Source organism: Nymphalis io, chromosome 9 (genome assembly GCF_905147045.1).
Source record: "Nymphalis io chromosome 9, ilAglIoxx1.1, whole genome shotgun sequence".
Taxonomy (NCBI): domain Eukaryota; kingdom Metazoa; phylum Arthropoda; class Insecta; order Lepidoptera; family Nymphalidae; genus Nymphalis; species Nymphalis io.
In genome coordinates this window covers 12609416-12632848 of record NC_065896.1, presented here as the reverse complement: position 1 = coordinate 12632848, position 23433 = coordinate 12609416, and the positions used below count along the sequence as shown (strand labels likewise).

General features: G+C 33.1%; 1 protein-coding gene across 1 annotated transcript; it reads right to left on the bottom strand.

Annotated features, from left to right (window-relative positions):
• Window positions 1-7665: 7665 nt before the first annotated feature.
• On the bottom strand, window positions 7666-13461 carry LOC126770669 (uncharacterized). The gene is made up of 4 exons (XM_050490178.1): window positions 13327-13461; window positions 12465-12540; window positions 10275-10481; window positions 7666-7910 (listed from the first exon to the last, which is right to left on the bottom strand). Exons 1-4 carry the CDS (start codon window positions 13429-13431, stop codon window positions 7801-7803), a joined length of 498 nt encoding a protein of 165 aa, XP_050346135.1. The 5' UTR covers window positions 13432-13461; the 3' UTR covers window positions 7666-7800.
• Between the last annotated feature and the right edge of the window lie 9972 nt (window positions 13462-23433).

Here is a 23433-nt window from a genome sequence, read left to right as displayed (position 1 = left end):
ATAGTCGTTCGTCATTTTCTCATCTTCATTGAAATCTCTTCTGGGTCAGTAAGTAGAAGGATTATATTTGAAACTAGCTGTCGCCTCCGGCTTTGCTATTATCGTTGTTATATCATCGTCAGAGATTGCTTGTATTCAACCGGAATTAATAAACCTGTGTTTTATTACGATATTCATAATACAGACGTTGAGAATATAAAAACTTTTTTTTCTTTAATAAACAGTTCTTTATAATTGTGAAGTCCAAGGCTATGGTGTATTGTGTTTTATATAGTGTGATTGACTTTATTTTTATTTGTCTACAAGTTTTTATTTACAGACAGCATTGAGCATCATATTCATGTAATATTAATCACTTAATGTTATTTTTTTTATATATATTAGGAAGGTGGACGAGCATACCTGATGGTAATTATTCATAGACGCCCAAAAACATTGGCATTGTAAGAAATGTTTACCATCGCTGACATAGCCAATGCGCCACCAACCTTGGGAACTAAGATGTTATGGCCCTTGTGTCTTGTAATTACACTGGCTCACTCACTTGTCAAACCGGAACACAATTATACCAAGTACTGCTGTTTTGCTGTAGAATATCTGGTGAGTGACCTATTTTAATAAAATAAAAAAACATTTTAATTAGCATTGGTCCAATAGTATCTGCCCGTTTTGACTTCACATGGGTACAATTAGAGAATTACCCGTGATTTTTTATTGAATAATGAGACAAACAAATACCATAACGCAATTAGTCTTGAGTCAAGTCATTGATCAACGTCCATTACATATTTACGATCGTCTACTAAGAGCATTAGGAAAAAAAAAATTTTTTTTATTTAAAGCATATATACTTTCGTAGTATTTTTAAACATTTTTACGTGAATACATAAAAAAGCTTAGTAGGTAATTACACCAGTATGATTGAGGTTACCTGTCAAGTTTCTTAAGTAGGCTAAGTAAATAAAGTACATAATGCGTCTAGTTAGTCCAATGTCGTAATTGTTTATGTGTTACATATATAATGCTTCAATGTATTTTCAATCATATTTTCAGATAGTATTATCCTATGGTTGACAGGATTTAAATTAAGCCTTGTGCCTTACACTAGCTCAGGTGCTGGCACATAAAGACCCTTTATATTGGACATGTCATTTCTACCATTTTATATTTCTATAAAGGTTCTCGAGTGGCGACCACGAACCGGGAGACGCATCGTGGGCAGGCCCCATATTAGGTGGACCGATAACATAAAGAGTCGCGGGAAGCCGTTGGATGCGGGCAGCGCAAAACTGGCCAACATGGAAATCCTTGGGGGAGGCCTTTGTCCAGCAGTGGACCTCTTTCGGCTGACATGATGATGATGATTTCTACCAAAGCTACCATCTTTAAAAACCTACATATACACTTAACTTTATATTTAAAATAAGTTTTTTTTAAAAACGAACAGAAATGGCAAACCTTTTATTTATAGATAAAACCTACGAGCGCCAAGGGATCAAAGATTCTTAAGGGTTGAAAGATAGTATCGCAAGGGAGGGTGCGTGACACTATGTAGTAATTTTGTTATTTGATTCTGTCGACGATATGAGTAAGATCGCTTTCCTCGATACCTATTTCGAATTATTTAGTATTTTTATTTTTTATTTTTAATATATAGGAAGAAAATTAAAGCTATAATATTTGTACTATAACAGTAACAGAAACAGCCTGTGCCTTTTTGAGGAGAAGGTTTGGAGCTTATCACGCTGCTCCAATTCGGGATCCAAGGAATTCCACCAAAATTCACAAGTGGCAGGTTTTCAGTGAAAATCGACACATGCAAGTTTCCTCACGATGTTTTCCTTGACCGTCAAGCACGAAATGAATTATAATTACAAATTATATACTTGATTTAGCACTTGAAAATTCAGTGGTGCTTGCCCGGGTTTGAACCCATGATAATCGGTAAAGTTTCATTCGTTCTTAGCACTGGACCATCTCGGCCTTTTGTATATTCAAATCAAAAGGAGCAGTTAATAAAAATATTGTTAAGTGTTATTTTACCTGACCAGTGTATTTTTTTTTAAACAAAATATAAGTAGTCAGGCTGGTAAATGATGATTTAATGATAAGTTCCACTACCGCCCATAGAAAAATTAACAATTTCTTTCAATGCGCGACCAACCTTGAAAACTAATATATTATGTCCCTTGTATGTTTTAGCAATTAAGGTATACTTTGAGTTTCGTCACAATATGTTTCCAAAATTTTATATATGTATTCACAAAAATATATATTTTTGATAGAATCTGTAATAATCTTTGTATATATACGATAAGTAAAAGTAAATTAGCTAACATTTCCGACTCCGCAAAATCTTTACAACAAATCCTTGGACAAAGTATTTGGTTATATAATTGTACCGATATTTTTAACTCTGTCTTGAAAAATGTTAAAATAGTTGCTTTTTGAATTTGATTTGTAATAAATCACGTCCTGGATTATGATTCTCATATAATATCGATGTTTATTTAAATTCGTCATGTTATCACCCATTATCGTCATATTATATATATATATATATATATATATATATAGTATAGGTGAATGGGCATATGGACCACCTGATGGTAAGTGATCACCAACGCCAAAGTCCTACCACCAGTAGACACCTCCTTCACACTATAGTACAAATACAGTCTTTCTTTATCCTCTCTTTCTGAACAACAAAATTCGGATGTTCACCTTCCAAAAAAATACTACTATACTTCTTAACAGAAAAATGAAACATGGACGAACATTTAACTTGTAAAAACTAAACTACTAAAATTTAATTATGTAAAAACTAAAATTAAATAGTAGGCATTTCATTCTAATTTTAATGTATATGTTTAGTTAAACAGTAATTCATAGAGCTGAGTGAAAGTTAGTGTTTGTCATTTAACGAATACAATAATTGGTCTTAATTTTTAAAATTTTTAAATACGATCAAATAAAATCTTAATTATCTCAAAAATTAAATTATAGTTCATAGACCCTCGGTTTAGCAATATTGTCTTTTAAGCTGTAGCACTTGGAACGTCCATCCATCACTTTTTATACTGCGGAAGCCTTGTAATTGCCTTGTTCAAACCGCTATACGACATTTCTTACGAGCGCAAACGAGATGAACCGCACTCGACTCAACTTGAGTCAAAACTCTTTTATAACTTGTTTAATAAACCTCATGTCCTTTGTACTTTTTCGAGATGTGTATTACATATGGTTGTGTAATATGGATACTACAGTGTAATGTATATTGTTGTTAAGTGCACTTGACAGTTTCGACAGAAGCTGTCTCCAACCATCTATTCTCGAAACCACAGACTGTGTATTCTGTCATGTCGAGAAAATGAAGTGTTTGGTATGGAGCTTAAGATTGTATTAATGTTTAACAATTACCTACTACTGATTGTATATATTGTTATTTACTTACCGACCGCGTAGAAAGGGGAGGGAGTTATTATATGTCCTTTTATGTATCCCTAACGTGTATCAAATTACTTCAATCAATCAATCAAATTTACTTTCGAATTTATAATTTTAGTAAGAATTAAACTATAATGCTATTATTCGTGATATTTAACAAATATATCAATAAAGCAAACGATGCGATCTTTAACATAAAATTATATAATACACTGAGCTTGTGACATCATATTTTTTCCCCTTGATATAGAAAATTACGATAAGTCCCGAAGGACAAAATATCTTGGTTTCCATGTTTGGTAGAACGGTCTTTTGTTATGTTGGTAATATTGACAAGTTGGCAGGTAGAAGTTACATACTATCGAGTCACCGATTTTCCTTTCGCTAATTCACAGAATTTAATAATATACTTTATAAATTTTACAACTTTAAGTGGAACTTTGTATAAAAATCTCCCAGACGAAGTTAGAACGAACAGCAAGCTGTATAAGTAAGGCTCAGTCTTTTTTGTGATATAAAATATATATATATATATATTTAAATAAACATACAAAACAAAACTAGAACTAAGGTGAAGCCTTCAAAAGATCTATCAGCAGTTACAGACAAGTAAATCATTGTGATTATTTCTGAGCAATTTACTTGTCCATAAATTACAAATCACATTACCATTTGATGTCACTCTAATAAGAATACCAGATACTTGCCAAAACAATAAACTCAACTAATAAGCGAACTGAAATTGTTATAATAGCACTCTGATTACATTACGGGTAATACAGCTCTCTAAGTCTTCAATGCTCGCTTCTAATCCTATACAAAAAAAGAAAAATAAATTAACCGACCATGAAAAATAACTTAATACATATTTGAAATAAGGTTTAAAATATTCCAATAAGTTCAATATAATACTATAGTACTTATACTATAATATACTGTTATTGACAAATAATAATTATATTTTAGATAAATAGTAAATCACACAACGTATATATAACAGATAACATAAGGGTAACAAAATAATTCAAACAACAAATCGACTCAATCGATCTCTCACAGACAACCTTTGGTGAAAAAAAATTTGTAAGAGAACAGGAGGAAGTAATTTTAAATATGAAAAAGGGTACCATCAAAGTCTTGTTATTTCTTTATTTGTAATAGGACTAGAAAATGATCCATCTGATGACGGTACGCGAAAAATGATGGTAGAAGAAATATTAACCATTCCTTACAAGGCTAATGCGCCACAAGCTTTGGGAACTGGGAAGTTATGCCCCTTATATACCTATAACTACACTGATCACTTACCGAATCACTTTTTTTTTTGTATTGCTGTTTAGAGGCAAAATAAGTGATGAGTAGGTACCTACCTAGACAGACTTGCATAAAGTCCTAACACCAAGTAAAATTTGTTACAAAATAAATTACGTTACAATATTATGATTTCTTAACAAGATAAATATTACTGACGAATTCTGGGCAAATTATATAATTGGGGAAACTCCATGGTAACACTTTGTTCTGTAAACATCAATAGCTACATACATAAAAGCTAAATAAGCGGGAAACAGTGTCAGGTGTTTTGGTAAGAGACACCCTCATCAAATGAACAGACAATGGCAGCCATTTCCCTGTATTATTAATGATGTATTCGATCGATCTCGTATTTTACCTGTACAGACGAAATGGACGGATATAATTTGACGAAAAGTTAACAACTATGCTATATTATGTAAAGGGATTGGAACTAAAAGGGTATAAGTGACAAATATATATTTTTTTAATTTGTGTTTTTTTTCTAAAGTTGTAATATGTTTTAAGCTCCATATCATGACAACAAAGAAAACAAAACAATATGTACTCAGTAATTTTTCGTCTTTTTTCTTATTTCTCGATTGTATCTACATTCCTAACCAGAGATAGCTTTAAAATTAATTTAGCTATTAAATTTATGATTGAAAAGTGCGTGTAGCCTACTTATTTAAATTATGAATTTATTTCGGTTTAATTCTGAATCGATATTGAATAAAAAAATCCCAATCTTTTTGACATATATTCGGTTAATTATATTGGGAGTAGTTTTTCGTTAAACTAATAAATAGGTCAGCGAGATTATTATTTAATAATATTATTGGTTAGCGCATAATTTAAAAAACAATCAACTAGTTATAATTGAACAACCAATCTAAATAAATAAATAAATAAATCTCCCATCCTGATCAAATTTCTTAAAGTTTGTCTGGAACAAATGAGTATGTTCTTTAAAATAGAAATTTATTTCATAATTTATTTGTTCATATAAAAAAAGTATTTATTTTAACTCAGTGGAGAGTGGTAGAAATATCGATAGGCGTATGCGTTGTAAATTGTAAAACGGGGGTAAATGTGCAGTGCTCGTCAGCCGTAAAAAAAACACTTGCTTAAAAATATATGTCCTATGGTAGACACGATTCTATTATCATTGGCTTGGGATTCATTCGTAAAATCTATAAAAAATACCCGTAATAAATTTATTGTGTTACTGATGTTTTATTACTTAGGCTTTTTAAATTTAGAACAGAAATTTCGAAAAATATTTATAAATTTAAAATAATGAATATCTTAAGTAGTATTAGAAATGCTTATTTTTACAGTTTTGCTTTGTTCGATTATTATAATTTACGAAATGCATCTGTACTTTGCACTGGTATCACATGTCAATCGCGTAGTATACACAACATGGCGGCGTCAAGTCGGTGCGGTGACAGTGCTGCTCCGATGCGGCAGCGGTGCGGCGCCGATAAGACTGCGGCTCCTGTACAAAAAGCCTTACATTTTCAATATGCCTAAATACAATAATACACGTTACACGTTACACGCTGCACACCTATAGGACCTGAGTTTTCCTATTTTGTCAGGTGGTATAAATGTCACCTACGTCTGGGGCAATCGGTGAACCATTTTTGGGATTATTTACTCTGTGACGCAAAGTTCTACAAATAACCGTATGTATTGATTTTCTGAACTATATCTGTGCAGTGATGTCTCGTTACTTTGAACTAAAAATAGTTTTCTAACTATAGTAACTATTTTAGATTGATATTATGATGAGAAATTGTAAAATCTTTGTTCTTCAAAACAAATATTGAATTAATTTGTGTTAAGAACTTAAGTTTCACACCAACTTTTCTAACTAACTCGTGTTGACAACAAAATAGTAATTCAAATTAAAAGTATGTTTTTTATATTCAAATATACGAACCACTGTTACTCAACAAGCAGCACAAGAAATGTTATGATTGTAACTCTTTATTTTTATTATTTTTATATATATATATATATATTTTTTACTTTTCTTTAATTGCCAACTATCAATATCGACATCTGCCAAGCGCCCCACGATGGCTTTTTTTTTAATATAGGTGAATTGAATTACTACTGTTTTTAATCCTCTAGCTGAGACCGGTGTTATTCGCATGCAAACTGTTGACTATGACTCTCGGGCAAAACAAAAAAGAAACGTATGATTGTGGAAAAACTCGAATATTATGTATGAACGTTTACTATACTACCTGATAAAATAACAGCCACTAATTTGAGACCTAGATTTCAGTCTTAACTTTCCGAGTTAAATAATTTACTCATTAAATAATTATTATTATGTTATTACAAATCTTTGAAAATATATATTTACAAACCCTTTTAAGTCTTTGTCGTGTTATCGACTGGCAGTTGTCAAAATCTTCTGCCTAGCGTTTTCCCGGCCTAGTAACGCCAGGGTCCGCTTTCCTGCATCTATGCCTCCACTTTGCCCGATCTAAAGCGTCCTCCTTAGTGAGATCGTGCTCTCTCATATCGTTCCTCACAACATCGAGCCAGCGCTTCTTCGGCCTGCCGTGGGCCTTCGACAACAAAGTCCAGGCATCGGTTCCCAACATAGTCTGGTGGCCTGTGGCTAATGTGGCCAAACCAACGCAGGCGGCTTTCCTGCAACTTATCCGCTACATCGCAAACGCCACACATCCACCGCAACATCTTCATTTCATTTGGAAGTTGTCAAAATAAAAATAAGATTTTTATTTTGCGATAAATAATTAATAAGAATAAAATGTAAAACAGACATTAAATAAAGTCTTTGAATGTGATTCGTGATTTTTCAGAAAAACACAAGTAAAGTTTAATTTATTTATTCAAAATACTCGATAAGGAAATATGTATGTATGCATAAAGGTTCAGTAATACATTAATATATATTATTGCAGTGTAATTTTATAATTTCCTTTGCCTTTATTATTAATGAACTGTTGGTATAATTTTTATATAGAAAAGAAAAAAATAACAAGAATTGAAACAAAATTCTCACAAAAATTTTCACTATATGAAATACAAAATACCAAATTCATTTTCGTCGTTTTCTTCAATAGCCCTCTGTTTTTTGGGGCTATAACCTTCATATTGGAATATTCCGTTTATTTTCACGTTTCCTGAAAACGAAACGGAAAATTTTAACTTTATAAGGAAAAAAATATAGTATTTAATAATATTGCTTAGCTTAAGTTTTAAATTACGAAACAGAATCGAATTTTCATATATTCTTACATATTACGAAATTTCAGATATCAAGAGAATTAAGAATGTATATGACGTAAGTGTATTATATATTTTCATTGGTTACAGATAGACATACAATTATTTCAATACCATAATACCAGCGCTTCTCTTTAAATGACGAATGCAATACATGGTGAATAATGGGCAATCTTAAATAAGACAAAAGCTTACAATACCATTGTTTTAAGAATAAAAATATAACAATAACACTATGTAATAAATAATAATATTCTGGGACATTTTTCATACACGGCCATCTGATCCCAAATTAAGCTTGTACAGAGCTTGTACTATGGAAACGAGACAACTGATATACTACATATACTATTTTTTCTTTCGTAAATACATACTTATATAGATAATTAATCCCAGACATAGGACAAACAGACATGTTCATGCATACAAATATCTGTCCTGGGTGGAAATCGAACCCAGAACCTTCGGCGTGAAAGGCAAGCATCCATCAACCACGCCAACCGGCTCGTAAAAATATTCAATTTATAAAAAAAAGTACACAAACAACCAAAACCCAAAACAAAAATAAATATAAAATGCATAAAAACAAAAATACGAAAAAATATTCGTTAACAATCACTCCCAAAAAGTAATATGATAATTTATTAGGGTAATTCTGGTTTTTATATATAGAATAGGTAGGGGCTAATGGGCCACCTGATGGTGAGTGGTCACCAACGCCCATAGACATTGGCATTGTAAATATTAACCACATCGCCAATGTGCCACCAACCTTGGGAACTAAGATGTTATATCCCTCGTGCCTGTAGTTACTCTGGCTCACGCTTCAAACCAGACAATACTGAGTTGCGATATCTGATGAGTGGATGGTACCTACCCAGACGACCTTGTAGAATGCCAAGCCACCATATGAAATACTTTTGTTTTCATTTACTTAAATTTAATCCTTGTATAATTATTGTATATTTACAATAACATCAACAATATTATAAATATGTACATATATAATATACTGCATGCAACTGTGCTGTTTCCCAAATAAGTGTACAGCTCCCAATTTTAAAATAGAATATAGTATTACGTATGACATATTATATGTCGATCGAATTTTTAAATCTATCCCACAAGTCATAAAACCTTTTTCTTTAAGCCCTATAAAAATTTATGGGATTTTTTTATAGTGCGTCAAGTGCCAACGTGGAATAATAATAGAAAAATTTTAGAGTTCCGCAGAGGAATATAAAGTCGAAAGAAAATTGCTTACAAAGGTATTGCATTTCATTAACTTCCTTCTTAATGTTTGTGATAGAATTTTTATTAAATTTACAAGTATCAGTTACGTTACAATCTTCTTCCATCTATTATTTCAATTTCATCTTATTAATCAAAAGCATATTCGCAAACTCATATTAAATATTATAATTGAAGCTTTACTGGCGTTTTCCACGTAACCCAATATAGTTATAAGTATAAATACAAAAGTTCTATTTAAATTGTTAATCTACCCGTGGGAAGCTTGTTTTTATAGAATAGGTAGGCTGACGAGCATATGGGTCACCTGATGGTAAGTGGTTACCAACGCCCATAGACATTGTCATTTGGCTAACGTAGCCAATGCGCCACCAACCTTAGGAACTGTTGTTATGTCCCTTGTGCCTGTAATACACTGGCTCACTCACTCTTTAAATCGGAACGCAACAATACAAGTACTGCTGATTTTTTTTTTTTTTTTATATTTTTTTTTTTTTTTTTTTTTTTTTTTTTTTTTTTTTTTTTTAATTTAGAACTACCAACAAAAGATACAATAATTCGTGTACAGCAGTAATTTTTAGTAATACATTTCAATTGTTCTTTTACTTACAGGTAATTACAGCATGCAATTTGTTATAGGCAATCATCGACTAACAGAGTTACATTAATAAAAATAATAGATATTCATTTGCGTAAAAAAACATGCTTACAAAATACAGGATTTATCTTAATTTATGTAAAAAATAAAAATTGTAAAAAAGGAAAAAAAGCTAATAAAACTATATAAGAATTCCATTGAATAATCAAAGTAACAAAGTAACAAAGTTTTGCGGTAGAATATCCGATAAGTGGGTAATATCTACCCAGACGAGCTTGTACAAAGCCGGTAGGGCTTCATCAGTATATGGACGGGTATATTTATAAAAGTATTAAGATTACAAGCAGATTAGCCAAAGTATGCAGTGCTGACAAAAATGCACAACAAATATTTTTTATTTAATTAATTTTACCTTTTTGTTCCAAGGTATTTGCTGTCTCTATAAGATTTGGTCGTTGAAGGTGTCTCCAATGCAGCATCGATTTCCATTCCGGCTGATGTAATATGGGAATCGTAACCTTCATTTTATATGATTCAGTTTCCGGATAAATGTCAATTTTAGCGACCAACTTCGTGTCGAGTTCTGTTGGTATTTCTGTGGTTGTTAACTTTCTTTTTTCTGTAATTATTAATTAATATGATATAAGTCATATTTTATATATACAATGTAAAATACGCTTAACATTAATGAATGAAGTTATAATAATACGCTTACCGACACTATAAAAAAAATAAGAATTGGGTCATCGTGGCCACGTGCTCAGCAGTGAAGGAAATTATCTTAAAGACAGCTGTTTTGGATAAATACCTGTCTTTATCCTATCTGTCTATTCTCTTTTTTATTTATATAATAGAGAAGCAAAATTATAGTAAATGATTGCCACATATAGTCTTGGATAATGCTAGATTTATTAACTATTCCTTTAATCCTCAACGAACTGCTTAGCTAAAATTATAATAATACTGGCTCACTCACCCTATAACAAGATCATAAATAAAATGTTGTTTGCGATTAATTAATTAATCAGTGAGCGATGCCTAGAAGTGCTTGAACAAAGCCTGATCTACTTCTTACATGTCACGAATTTCATTGACGTCACAGATATTAAGAATAATTAATTAAAGAACATGTCCTTACAATGTAGTATTACACAAAATGATTTGATGGGTGGCGTGGTTGGTAGATACTTGCCTTTCACACCGAAGGTTGTGTGTTCCATACCCACCCAGGACAGACATTGGTGTGCATGAACATGTCTGTTTGTCCTAAGCATGGGTGTAATTCTCTATATAAGTATGTATTTACAAAAGAAAAGTAGTATATGTAGTATATCAGTTGTCTGGTTTTGATAGCACAAGCTCTGCTTAGTTTGGGATCAGATAGCGATTATTTATTTATTTATTATCTTTAATTTATGTGACCAAAATAGTATCCAAAAGTAAGCAAAGTAGTAAGCAAATTAATAAGATTTTTTTACTTATAAAAATATTATAATTTAGGTAATTATGTAAGTCCTTATAAGAAAATAAATTCTTTAAACCCAAAGCAGAATCCCACACAATCATGTGAATTATCTTAAATACTTTTCCCTTTTTTGTACGCGTATTATGTTTTTTAATAACATGACTTACTTTGCAAAATGTCGTAAGGGAAAACATGTACACATTTTGTGAAATGACAGTGAGACAACGGCGTATATATATTTTAACCTCGATCTCGAATAAAATGTACATGTCATAGAGTAATTGTGAGCTCAATTAGTCCATATTAAATCTAACAAAATTTTGAAGAGATCACATTACAATATCAAGTCCAATTACTAACCGAGCCAAATGTTTTTGTAATTTTGATGCTCGTTGAAAATTTTCCAGCGGTGTACAGTCTCGTCGAATTTATTATTTGTTGACGAAGCTTGTAATATCCGGTGACATAATTATTTTATTAATTACCAAAACTGCCTATTTGGTATTTTGGCTAGATAATAAGGCCATGGATCCCGAGGATCAAAACCCTAAGTACATAAAAAAAATATTCCATCTTTCATTCGGGAAATTATCAGCTGCTTCATGAAGTTTCCATTTTAGCAGTGTGTCTCCTGTGCCTCGGCAACTACGCCTAATTTCACACTTTTATTTCACACACACTTGGCACTATGATAATAATGTCCTGTGCAGTTGGCTAGTCTCGCTTGAGAATGGATGCCATGGACCAGATATCATATCAATTAACAATTAAGCATGATACGAATAGCTCCTTATTATTAACCTCCAGAAAAGAAACAGATTTTAGCCAGCAGTGGAAAATTCACGAGATGCACTTTATTATTTACTTTATTAGTAAAAATAATAAAATATTGGATCATATAAATGTATATATTATCTAGTACTTAAAAACTATTAATGCAAACACTTTCTTGTATTACATACTGATAGGTAAAAATGAAACAAAGAGGTCAAACAATAGTAAACTAATGTTATAAAAGAAGCCATGGGACTTTCATGAAATAAGATTAAGAGTGAAGCCGGCTTAAAAATAAGTTGGAAAAACAAGTTACTTGTCGGCTTCATCGAACATAATCTTGGTATATTGAAAGAAACTTACTATTTCGTTTTGTTTTTCTTAATCTTGGAGTTTTTATGGCTTTCACTATGCCCTTCCAGGCATTACTTGCAACATTCTGTAAAATTGGAACAAATTGAGGAATTAATTAATATGACACGGAAACAATACACTGTATTTTTAGGAAGGTATATGCATTGGTTTACTTATATGCTAATGCTGGATACTCGTCGGCCTGGTAAGCTTATGAGAGTATAGATCCCGAGGTCTATGGTAAAAACCCTGGATCAGACTGATAAATGTTATCGATAGATGTGAAACAGCGAAATTGATGATGGTTACTGGAATTTATAATTAAAGTAAACGTTTATAATATAAATAAACATAGACTAAATTAAATTAAAAATAAATCACATCATAATATTAAGCTACCTTCAAACTTCAAACCCAAGAAAGAACATAGGATACTTTTATATCTAACATCTGCCTTCCTAATTGTCAGGCGAAGCTGTAAAACTAAAATAATATATTTAGCAAAAAATTATACATTATGCCAAGCCTGCAACTTGCATTTCTCGGATTTCGTTCACCGCTAAGCAAGAGGCGAGCTGATCTTAATAAATTAAATAAAAAGCAATGAAACATTTACAGAGAGTATTCTATTGTACACTCTACAGCTATTGTATAAGAGCATACTCAAAATTCACCATAGAAATCGGTCGTTAAATAAAAGAAAGTGATATGCGACATTTACCATAATAATTATGACATATCAAGAATACGCGTATCAAAATAGTATATCACCATAAATGCTTGTCAAAATTTCACAGGTGAGTAATGAAGTGTTTGCTTTAAGAATAGCATTAGACTATTTATAACAAGAAAATAAATAAAAAATTTATACCTCAAATTCTGCCGGCAAATTCGCTATAAATTCATTGAGATTGCAATTCGTATCAAGAACGCATAAAAGTAGTATGGCACAAAGAACATACTGGACTAAATTCATCACTCTCTATGAACTTATTGCAGTCATTACCACGCGAAAGAACAATAGACGATGTAAGGCCAGTAACCGTAAATATTATTCGGAGATAATAGTGACATTCGATTAAGTATAAATACGACGATTGACAATTGTAGTGTGTATTTTTTATTATTTATATTTGAGAGTCAAATGAGCAACTGGATCAGATCATGGTAGTGATCTTAATGTTATGAGAATTAACACGCCTTGGCGCTTTTAGCTTGACTCACTCGTAACTACCAATGTATGTAATGTACCAAATTGGACTGACGGTTTCAGAGACAAACGTTCAAACAAACAAAACTGCTCAGTTATATTTTATTTAGATATTTATTTTGGTTCATCAACAATTTTTACACCAATTATTATACAAATATATAAACATAATCAAAATAACTTAGATATAAACTTCGCTTATACAGTTAAAAGCCATTATGCCAATGTGTACTGTATACATTCGTACACAATATACTGTATACATTTGTATATAATAACTAAGACATTTGTGAGGTTTTTTAAAAAATATATATTGCTGGTTTTTTTAACAGATATTCTACCGCAAAACAGCAGTAATTGGTATTATTGTGTTCCGGTTTGAAGGGTGAGTGAGCCAGTGTAATTACAGGCACAAGGGACATTTTAGTTCCCAAGGTTGGTGGCGCATTGTTGACTTTCGCGATGGTTAACATTTCTTACAATGCTAATGTCTATTGGCGTTGGTGACCACTTACCATCAGGTTGCCCATTTGCTCGTCTGCCTTCCTATTGTATAAAAAAAATAGATATTTTTTGAACCATAATGATGAAAATTAAATTTCAAGCTAATATAGAGCTTTAATCCTAACTAATATTATAAATGCGATAGTGATTTTGTTTCTTACGCTATCACATCTTAAGTAGACAAACGAAATACATGCAATTTTTCATTTATACCACATGGGCAAAGCCATGGGCGGAAACTAGTAAAAATAATGACATGTAACATTATTGAAGTATTCCTTAAAGCATTATATGTATTACGCGCAATTATATACCTTATGTTAATTTAATCATTTCATATTTATAATTCAAACAAATAAATAAAATTGAAGTTTCTATTAAGATTACGAATTACAAAAAAAAAAAATATTATTAATCCTTTATTGCACACAATTTACAAACATATACAAGTAGTACATATATTATACAGAGACGAGAACAGCAGAACATGACGCCATCTGAGTGTCAGGCACTTAACAGGAAGGTTAAAAAACTAATAAGGCGTGACACAAGACGAGCGAATACCCGGAATATTGAAGATGCTATAGCACTCAATAGGGGCTCAAAGGTTTTTGCAAAGTCACATACCTCCTGTTGTCACCTGACAAAACTCAGAACCATACAAGGCACAACCGTCACCTCAAAACCAGAGATTCTAGCTGAAGTCGAAAAGTACTATGGCGATTTATACTCATCACGAGTACCTCCACCTGAGTCCCACAGTGCGGATGACCCACGAGCCAGACTAACACGCCATCTATCAGACGATCTTCCCGACATCGATTTGGGCGAGATTAGGATTGCTCTCGGGCAACTTGGAAACAAAAAGGCTCCAGGAGATGACGGAATTACCTCAGAGCTTCTCAAAGCAGGAGGCACACCAGTTCTGAGAGAGCTGGCTAACATCTTTAATTCCGTCCTCCACAATGGTATAACACCGAAGACATGGAGCAGAAGTGTGGTGGTGCTGTTTTTCAAGAAGGGCGATAAAGCTCTTCTGAAAAACTACCGCCCCATTTCACTTTTAGGCCATGTTTACAAATTGTTTTCGAGGGTAATCACGAATCGTCTTGCCCGAAAATTCGATGACTTCCAACCCGTGGAGCAGGCTGGGTTTCGAAAAGGCTTCAGTACCGTAGACCACATACACACACTAAGGCAAATAATACAGAAGACCGAGGAATATAATCAGCCTCTATGCCTAGCGTTTGTGGACTACGAAAAAGCCTTCGATACCATCGAGACCTGGGCTGTTCTGGAATCCATGCAGAGATGCCTAATTGACTGTCGGTATGTCCAGGTGGTAAAGTGTTTGTACGAAGCCGCAACCATGACCGTCCAAGTACAAGATCAGAGCACAAGACCAATCCAATTGCATCGCGGGGTAAGGGAGATGTAATATCACCGAAACTCTTTACCAATGCATTGGAGGACGTCTTCAAGACGCTCGATTGGAACGGACGCGGCATTAATATAAATGGCCAACACATTACACATCTGCGATTTGCCGACGACATTGTCATCATGGCGGAGACTCTGCAGGATTTGGAAGAGATGCTAAACAGCCTGAGCGATTCTTCAAGACAAGTAGGTCTCGGGATGAACATTGAAAAGACCAAAATTATGGCAAACCGTCATGTATCCCCGAGACCAGTGGTCGTAAATGGCTCTCCACTTGAAGTTGTGCAGGAATATATCTACCTGGGCCAAACTATACAACTTGGCCGGCACAACTTTGAGAAGGAGGCTAAAAGAAGAATACGTTTGGGCTGGGCGGCATTCGGGAGGTTACGTCATATTTTTGAATCGTCGATCCCACAGTCGCTTAAGACCAGGGTCTTCGATCAGTGCGTCCTACCTGTAATGACTTACGGTGCCGAAACGTGGACACTTACCGTAGGACTGGTCCACCAATTTAGGGTCGCTCAGCGAGCAATGGAACGCGCGATGCTTGGGGTTTCTCTGGCAGATAGAATCCGAAATGAGGACATTCGCCAGAGAACTAAAGTCACCGACATCGCGCTTAGAATTAGCTCGCTGAAGTGGAAGTGGGCTGGTCATGTCTCCAGGCGCATTGATGGCCGATGGAGCCGACACGTGTTGGAGTGGAGACCACGCTTAGGCAAACGTAGTGTAGGACGCCCTGTGACAAGATGGGCCGACGATTTAAAAAAGGTGGCAGGTTCGGGATGGATGCGGACTGCCCAAGATCGGGATGGTTGGCGTTCTATGGGGGAGGCTTTCGTCCAGCAGTGGACGGCAAAAGGCTGAAAAAAAAAAAAAAACATATATTATGCAAAGGCTGCTTTATCACTTACAGTTATCTCTTCCAGGAAACCTCTGTAAAGAGAAATATTTATGTTATTTTAGATCACCGGGCTACCTAATAATTTAAATATTTTATATGTATAGTTCAAAAAGACATTATGTATGTTAAGGCAGATTTGGAAGGATTTTTTAAATGACTAAAAATAATGATAAATGTCACCACATAACACCTTTGATCTCGACTGTACATATCCAAAGCTATGAGCTCGGAAATCCGGACACAGCTACTCGTAGCAAAATAAACAGCAAGATAAGAGCTTCTGAACTTTATTCAAATATTCAAAGCTTTACGAATGTAGGACTAAATTAAGTCAAAAAACAACTAAAAAAAGCTGAATAGAAATTGCAAATTTGGCATTTTTTAGTCTTCTACGAGTCCAGTAAACAAAATAATAACCGTCGCGGAAAATGAAGGTACGAATTTTAGATATGAAATTTCTACGAAATAAAAATATTCATGTTTTATATTGTTTTTAAAAACAAAAGAATTTATTATAACGCGAGGCTATTGTGTTCGGATTTAAACAGCCCTTAGACTTCATAAATGTCTTTGTAGTTGCCGATCGTTATAGTTACACTATTGACAAATTAGACCAACCTCATGACTAAGCACCTCAGGTACATATATGTAAAAGATATTTGAATTTAGAAAGGCTACACTGAGAATGGCCTTATGGTTTCAGTAAAGTGGAACTAGACTTCCATTCCTAGACTAGACATCGTAGTGATAGTGGTAAACCGACCAGCCAAGGCAATATTTGTTGAACAATTCAATTAGCTAGTAGTGGCCAAATCAGCCCACCAGCGAATACATTTGTCAAACATTCCCAAGATAGTTTGTCTTTTTTTTTATCGACGCAACCGAGATATAGTCTGCCTTTGGGAGAATTCGGGTTATGTCGGAGGCTTACCTGTTAAGCCCCTGCGATGTCAGCTACGTCTTTCTCTTCTTTTAAGATGGTTTGGAATGTAGTTCACCATGCTGCTTGGAGCCACCACACCAATTGGTAATTACAAATGTGGCAAACTTCCCTACGCATGCAGGTTTCTTCACGATGTTTGATGAATTATTGAAACCACAAATTAAGCATATGAAAATTCAGTTCGTACTTTCCCTGAAATGAATCTTAAATTTTTGGTTAAGATTTACTTGTTCTAACCACTGAACCATCTAGGCTCACTCTATGATAAATAACCGTCTATTACTTTGTAGGTCCCGTACTTCGACTACCGCCCCAGACTAATAAATATCAACTACCTTTCATAAGAATATATTTTATAGACAGTGAACGAATGTAAATTTTCATATATTTTGTCTGCTTATGATATAAAATTATATCCCTTTTATTCTGAAATATAAAAGTTTCTGAGTATTTTTATTAAGTAGTTTTTTTACACAAAGTTTAATTTCATTTAAATCTTTAATGTACGTCATCTATTTTCTTGGTTGTACATCTTTCGGTATCCATAAATTTTGTTCAGGGAGTGAACAGTTAATCAATGATTTGTATTCTTTGGAATGCCACGATGTCAGGATGTCAGAAAGAGACAAATCAGTGTTCAATTAAACAATCGCTAAACGTATTTATAATAAACATTTATCAAATAAAAAATACAATAATTTCTAATAAAATAATCAAGAATAGAAAGGACCATTTAACTCATTATTATTTCTAATTATTTTAAGACATTTGCAGTTAAAGCACTCGGACATTCGGATGCGGAGCATTTTAAATACTCACCCAGAGAAACCTATTATACATTATTCAACGGAAGTATACTGCTTTGCCAAAATTTCGCGCATTTGTTATTTGTAACGTAATTATCATTTAAATTTTGATTTGCGGTATATATTTTAACAATATAATACATGGGTAAAGCGAAATAAGTTATTCGTTGTACTGTCAACTGTATTAATAATTTGTATTTATAATTCATCTCAATCTCAAAGATTAATAACGAAACCTCTCTGAGTTAAAAATATAAGACTTTGCCACACGAACAAGGATGACGGTTAGTAACAAAAGTACAGAATTTGCACTCATTAGTTTATTTAGTCGAAATAATTATTGTGTACTAGTAATTAAATCGTTAATCAGCCCTTAATTTATTTACTTAGTGGTAGAGATTTGTACAAGCCCGCCTGGGTAAGTGGAACTCCACAAAACAGTGAAAACTTAATATTGTTGTGTTCCGATATGAAGGTTGAGTGAGCCAGTACAACTACAGGCATAAGGGCATAACATCTAAGTTCCCAAGGTTGGTGGCGCATTAACAATGTAGGTAATGTTTTATATTTTTTACAAAGCCAACGTCTATGAGTGGTGGTCGCTTACCATTAGATAGCCCTTTATTACATTATAAAAAATTAAAATTCTACATGCACATTCTAAATGCGCAATACAATATTTTCTACCACACATATAAAAAAAATGCAATGAAATATAAACCCCATAGAGCACAAATGTTCTTTGAGGTTTTTACTGCATGACGACGGTTTTCAACTAAGGCCGAGTTTATAGATTTGTAAAGTGGAGTTTCATAAAAATCCATTCAGTTTGGAGTTTAGAATTTAGGATAGAAAAAATGCTTTATTTAAAAATGATGATTTTTTTATATTGAAAAATATTCTATATTTATTATTCCTCCTGATCGATTTCGGTAGAGAGACTAGCCAATTGATGGGGACATTTTAAAGAGCACAAGTGTGTGTGCAAACACATATACATTCTGATAATCTGATGGAAAATCTGACACGATCGGAAAGAGTTCAGGCGCAGCTCCAGCGCCTTTACGTGCTTTCGAGGCACGGGAGTGAAAACGCTGCTAATTTCCAGCCTTGTAGCTGCTACTTAAAATTTCTCACAGATAAACTCAATAATTTTTCATGGCTTGACCCGGGGTTCGAACTCGGAGCCTCCAGATTTGTCGCTTTATAAGCCTATAAATTAAATCACCGAGGTAGGCAACCCATACAAAATCGATGTAATTATATGCTATTAGAATTTCCATTGTTCGTAATGAACGTGTGATTTCCATAACAAGTCGAGTACGTTATTATAATATTGTATATCAACAAATGTTCAGCTACATTCAATTAAGTAGCTACTATTATAGAAACGAATGTACGCCCACAATCAGTGGTGGGCTTAGCAGCAGACTGAGTAGGTTTGAGCCTAGGGCGGAGGATTTAAGGGGCTAATTTAGAGGACATTTTTTTTAATTACCTTAGTTACAACAGAGGCAGTTTAATAAAAAAAAATTATAAGACCTTACCAATGATATTTCCTTTCTCCTTTTTTCAGTACATGTGACCTATATTAGCAATTTTTGTGGAATCTAAATAAGGTTGCAAAAATTAATAGTCTATTCTTCGAAAATATGTAAATCCGCTACTGTCTACAATATCAACTTAATAACATTTAGTTTTTTAACATATGACCTTAATCTAATAATTAAACAAAAGTAAATCAATCATGTAAATTAAATAAATTACTTAGTAGGACTTTGTTTGTGTGTGTGTGTGTTTACTACCCATTCAAGAACAAGGGACATAACATCTTAGTTTCCAATATTGATGGCGCATTGCCGATGTAAGGAATGTTTAATATTTCTTACAGCGCCAATGGCTATGGGAGCTAGTGACTACCTCCCATCAGGTGGCCCATTTGCACGTTCGTCTAGTTATTTTATAAAAAAAATCGTCATTGCTACAAAAATTTTTTTTTTTCTGATAATTACCTTAAGTTGAGAACATAGGAGTTGCTACCGATTTAATCATATGCAATATTAGAAGTACTTTTATGACATAATTAAACAAGTTAAACATATACAAACTTCATTCTTATTTAATATATGTAATATAATCTTTTATATACTAAAAATACAGTAACAGTAACAGCCTGTTAATGTCCCACTGCTGGGCTAAGGCCTCTCGCTTTTGAGGAGAAGGTTCAGAGCTTATTCCATCACGTTTCTCCAATGCGGGTTGATAGAATACACATGTGGCAGAATTTCACCGTCAAGCACGAGATGAATTATAAACACAAATTAAGCACATGAAAATTCAGTGGTGCTTGCCCGGGTTTGAACCCACGACCATCGGTTAAGATTCACGCGTTCTAACTACTAGGCCATCTCGACTCTTATATAATATATACTAAAAATAATGATATATCCAATGTTTATTTTTAATATGTTATTGAAATTTATTAACACTCAAAGTCAAATTTAATTTACGTTTCAGATCTGTCAGTGTAATTTTAAATAATTTGAAAGATTAGAAAATGTCAGTACTATTTTTTTATGACACTTTTTCAATAGATAGGTTTTCTCTAACATTGAAAGACATATTCCCAATACCACTGTCCAGAATTTAAAATTTATCAACGTTAAATCCCTTTGATCATATGTCCTCTCTGTATAGTCACGTTTTTTACATTTTTATATTTAATATTCGCAGAGAATTTACTTAATATTCTATTGGCTACATGAAATTTACCTAATATCCACCAAAGCAGAATATATTAATCTTAAAAGTCTTGGCATTCTATATTATCATAACTAGAATGATTATGTATTCATGTTTTTACAAATGCATTTACAATTTCTTTTGACAAAATTTATTTATATATGTAATTTGATATTTTTATTTGAATTTCACATTTTACTGGTGATACGGCTTTGTGCAAGCTCGTCTGGGTAGTTACCACTCACTCATCAGATATTCTATCGCAAACAGGTAGTACTTGGCATTGTTGTGTTCCGGTTTAAAGGGTGAGCGAGGCAGTGTAATTACAGGCACAAGGGACATAACATCTTAGTTCCCAAGGTTGGTGGCGCATTGGTGATGTGGGCGAGGGTTAACATTTCTTACAATGCCAATGTCTATCTGCATTGGGGACCACTTACCATCAGGTGGCCAATATGCTCGTGCGCCTTTGTATTCTATAAAAAAAACAATATAATATTACGCAAATCATGTTGAAAATTTTAGTTTTACAAACCACATTTTAAAATAAAAAATATTATATCCTTTTTACATACAATGAATGTCCTGTCCAATAGCGCGTTGATAATAATCAGTCAGGATATACCTTTTATATTTTTGTATATAGATCAAAGGCAATGTTTTGAATACTCGATCCTTTCGGATGTATTGTGTCCGATAAAAGACGGATTCAATACCCTTCCTAAATCTAAAAGAACCGTGTCATCTATCCGAATTTCGGGGAATTGTCGAGAATGTGCATTCGCTGGATAAATATATGGGACTGTGAAAAAGGAGAAAAAAATTTAGTTCTTTCAGTTTTTAGATTGAACATGTTTTTTATATTTACGTTTATATATATTTTATACACAAATAATAAGTTATACTGCTTATTGTAAATAAGATAAAAGTCGTTTACTTTATGGTCAAATGCAAAACTGGAATATGTCGTAGTTTTTTATATATAATGTTTTAGAATATATTAAGTTACCATGGTAACAGCATTGGACACAGTATGAATTTGATACTAAATTAAAATATAAAGTATAAATTAGCTAGTATTATGCCATGTTAAGCGTATACTATTTATATAAATACCACTTCTGGGCTCACTAAAAGTAGGTTAAACGAATGGATCCCTCGATCTATTGTAGTATTGTGTGTTCATGGAAATATATCAGATACCCTTAACAAATTGGTGTAGTTATTGTATACAATATGTGGTATTCAGAACGCCTATTGAATTTGTACAGTTTGTTCAGTTTATTGTTCTCATATAGGATTTATAATTTAATATATATTATATATTATTAATATTCAGTAACAGCCTGTTAATGTCCCACTGTTGGGCCTCCTCTCCCTTTTGAGGAGACGGTTCGCCAAGATGGCCTAGTGGTAAGAACACGTGAATCTTAAGCGATGATGGTGGGTTCAAACCCGGGCAAGCACCACTGTATTTTCATGTGTTTAATTTGTGTGTTTATAATTTGAAAGGAAAACATCGTTAGGAAACCTGCATGTGTCTAATTTCATTGAAATTCTGCCACATGTGTATTCTACCAACCCGCATCGGAGCATTGTGGTGGAATAAGCTCCAAGCCTTCTCCTCAAAAATAATATTATTATGACATTAATTTTTTTGTATTAATGTTTTTCATCATTATAAATTTAATTTCAATATCAATTGGATTTTCTGATTTTAAAGGTATGTCGATATTATTTTTTAGAGTATCTTAAAGGTATCAAAGTCAATCGAAAAAGTATCAATATCAATTGGAATAAAAACTAATATTTATAAACTCTCTTTAAAATAAACGCCGACTGACGCCAATTATTATGATGATATAAAAATTACGCTTAAATGCTTTTCAAAATTAAATTAAGAGCCCTCTAATTAATGGCCCACGGCTGGTTCTACTCCTTTTAATGTAAAGGCTTGGTGCTTAGGGTTTTATTTACAAGAAAAGATCAACTATGTAATCTATAAACTAAGCCACTTCACCTCTTTTTGGTTTTTATGTATGTATGTATCATTGATAAGGAAATTCAAAGTAAAGATTCTCTTTTAAAGTCGCTTAAAAAGGTAAATGCGGTGGATTTGAAACTTAGAACTCCAACTTCTATTTCTTGAAAACCTTTTTCAGTCAAGAACGCTCTTACAAACTGAAAGTCACCGCCCAAGTGGTTAGAGGTAAACTTAGGATTGAGACACAGTAAGAGACAAAACCTATTTTAAAACATTATATTTCTTTTCAAACCTTGGGTCCATATGTCCAGTGTTAATACACATTTATCTAAAAACAATATTAGTAAAGGAATAAACCTAATGTCTATTAAATGCTTGCTGCTGCACTAAGCTTATATCGCTGTGTGTGTATCCAGTGCCTCAATATGGGAAGGTCGAGGCT

Coding starts and splice junctions, on each gene's coding strand:
- LOC126770669 (XM_050490178.1), bottom strand. CDS start 13,431: ATGAATTTAGTCCAGTATGTTCTTTGTGCCATACTACTTTTATGCGTT. Junction 10,482..12,464: donor AAGAAAAACAAAACGAAATA/GTAAGTTTCTTT, acceptor TAATAATTACAG/AAAAAAGAAAGTTAACAACC. Junction 7,911..10,274: donor AAATACCTTGGAACAAAAAG/GTAAAATTAATT, acceptor TTTCGTTTTCAG/GAAACGTGAAAATAAACGGA.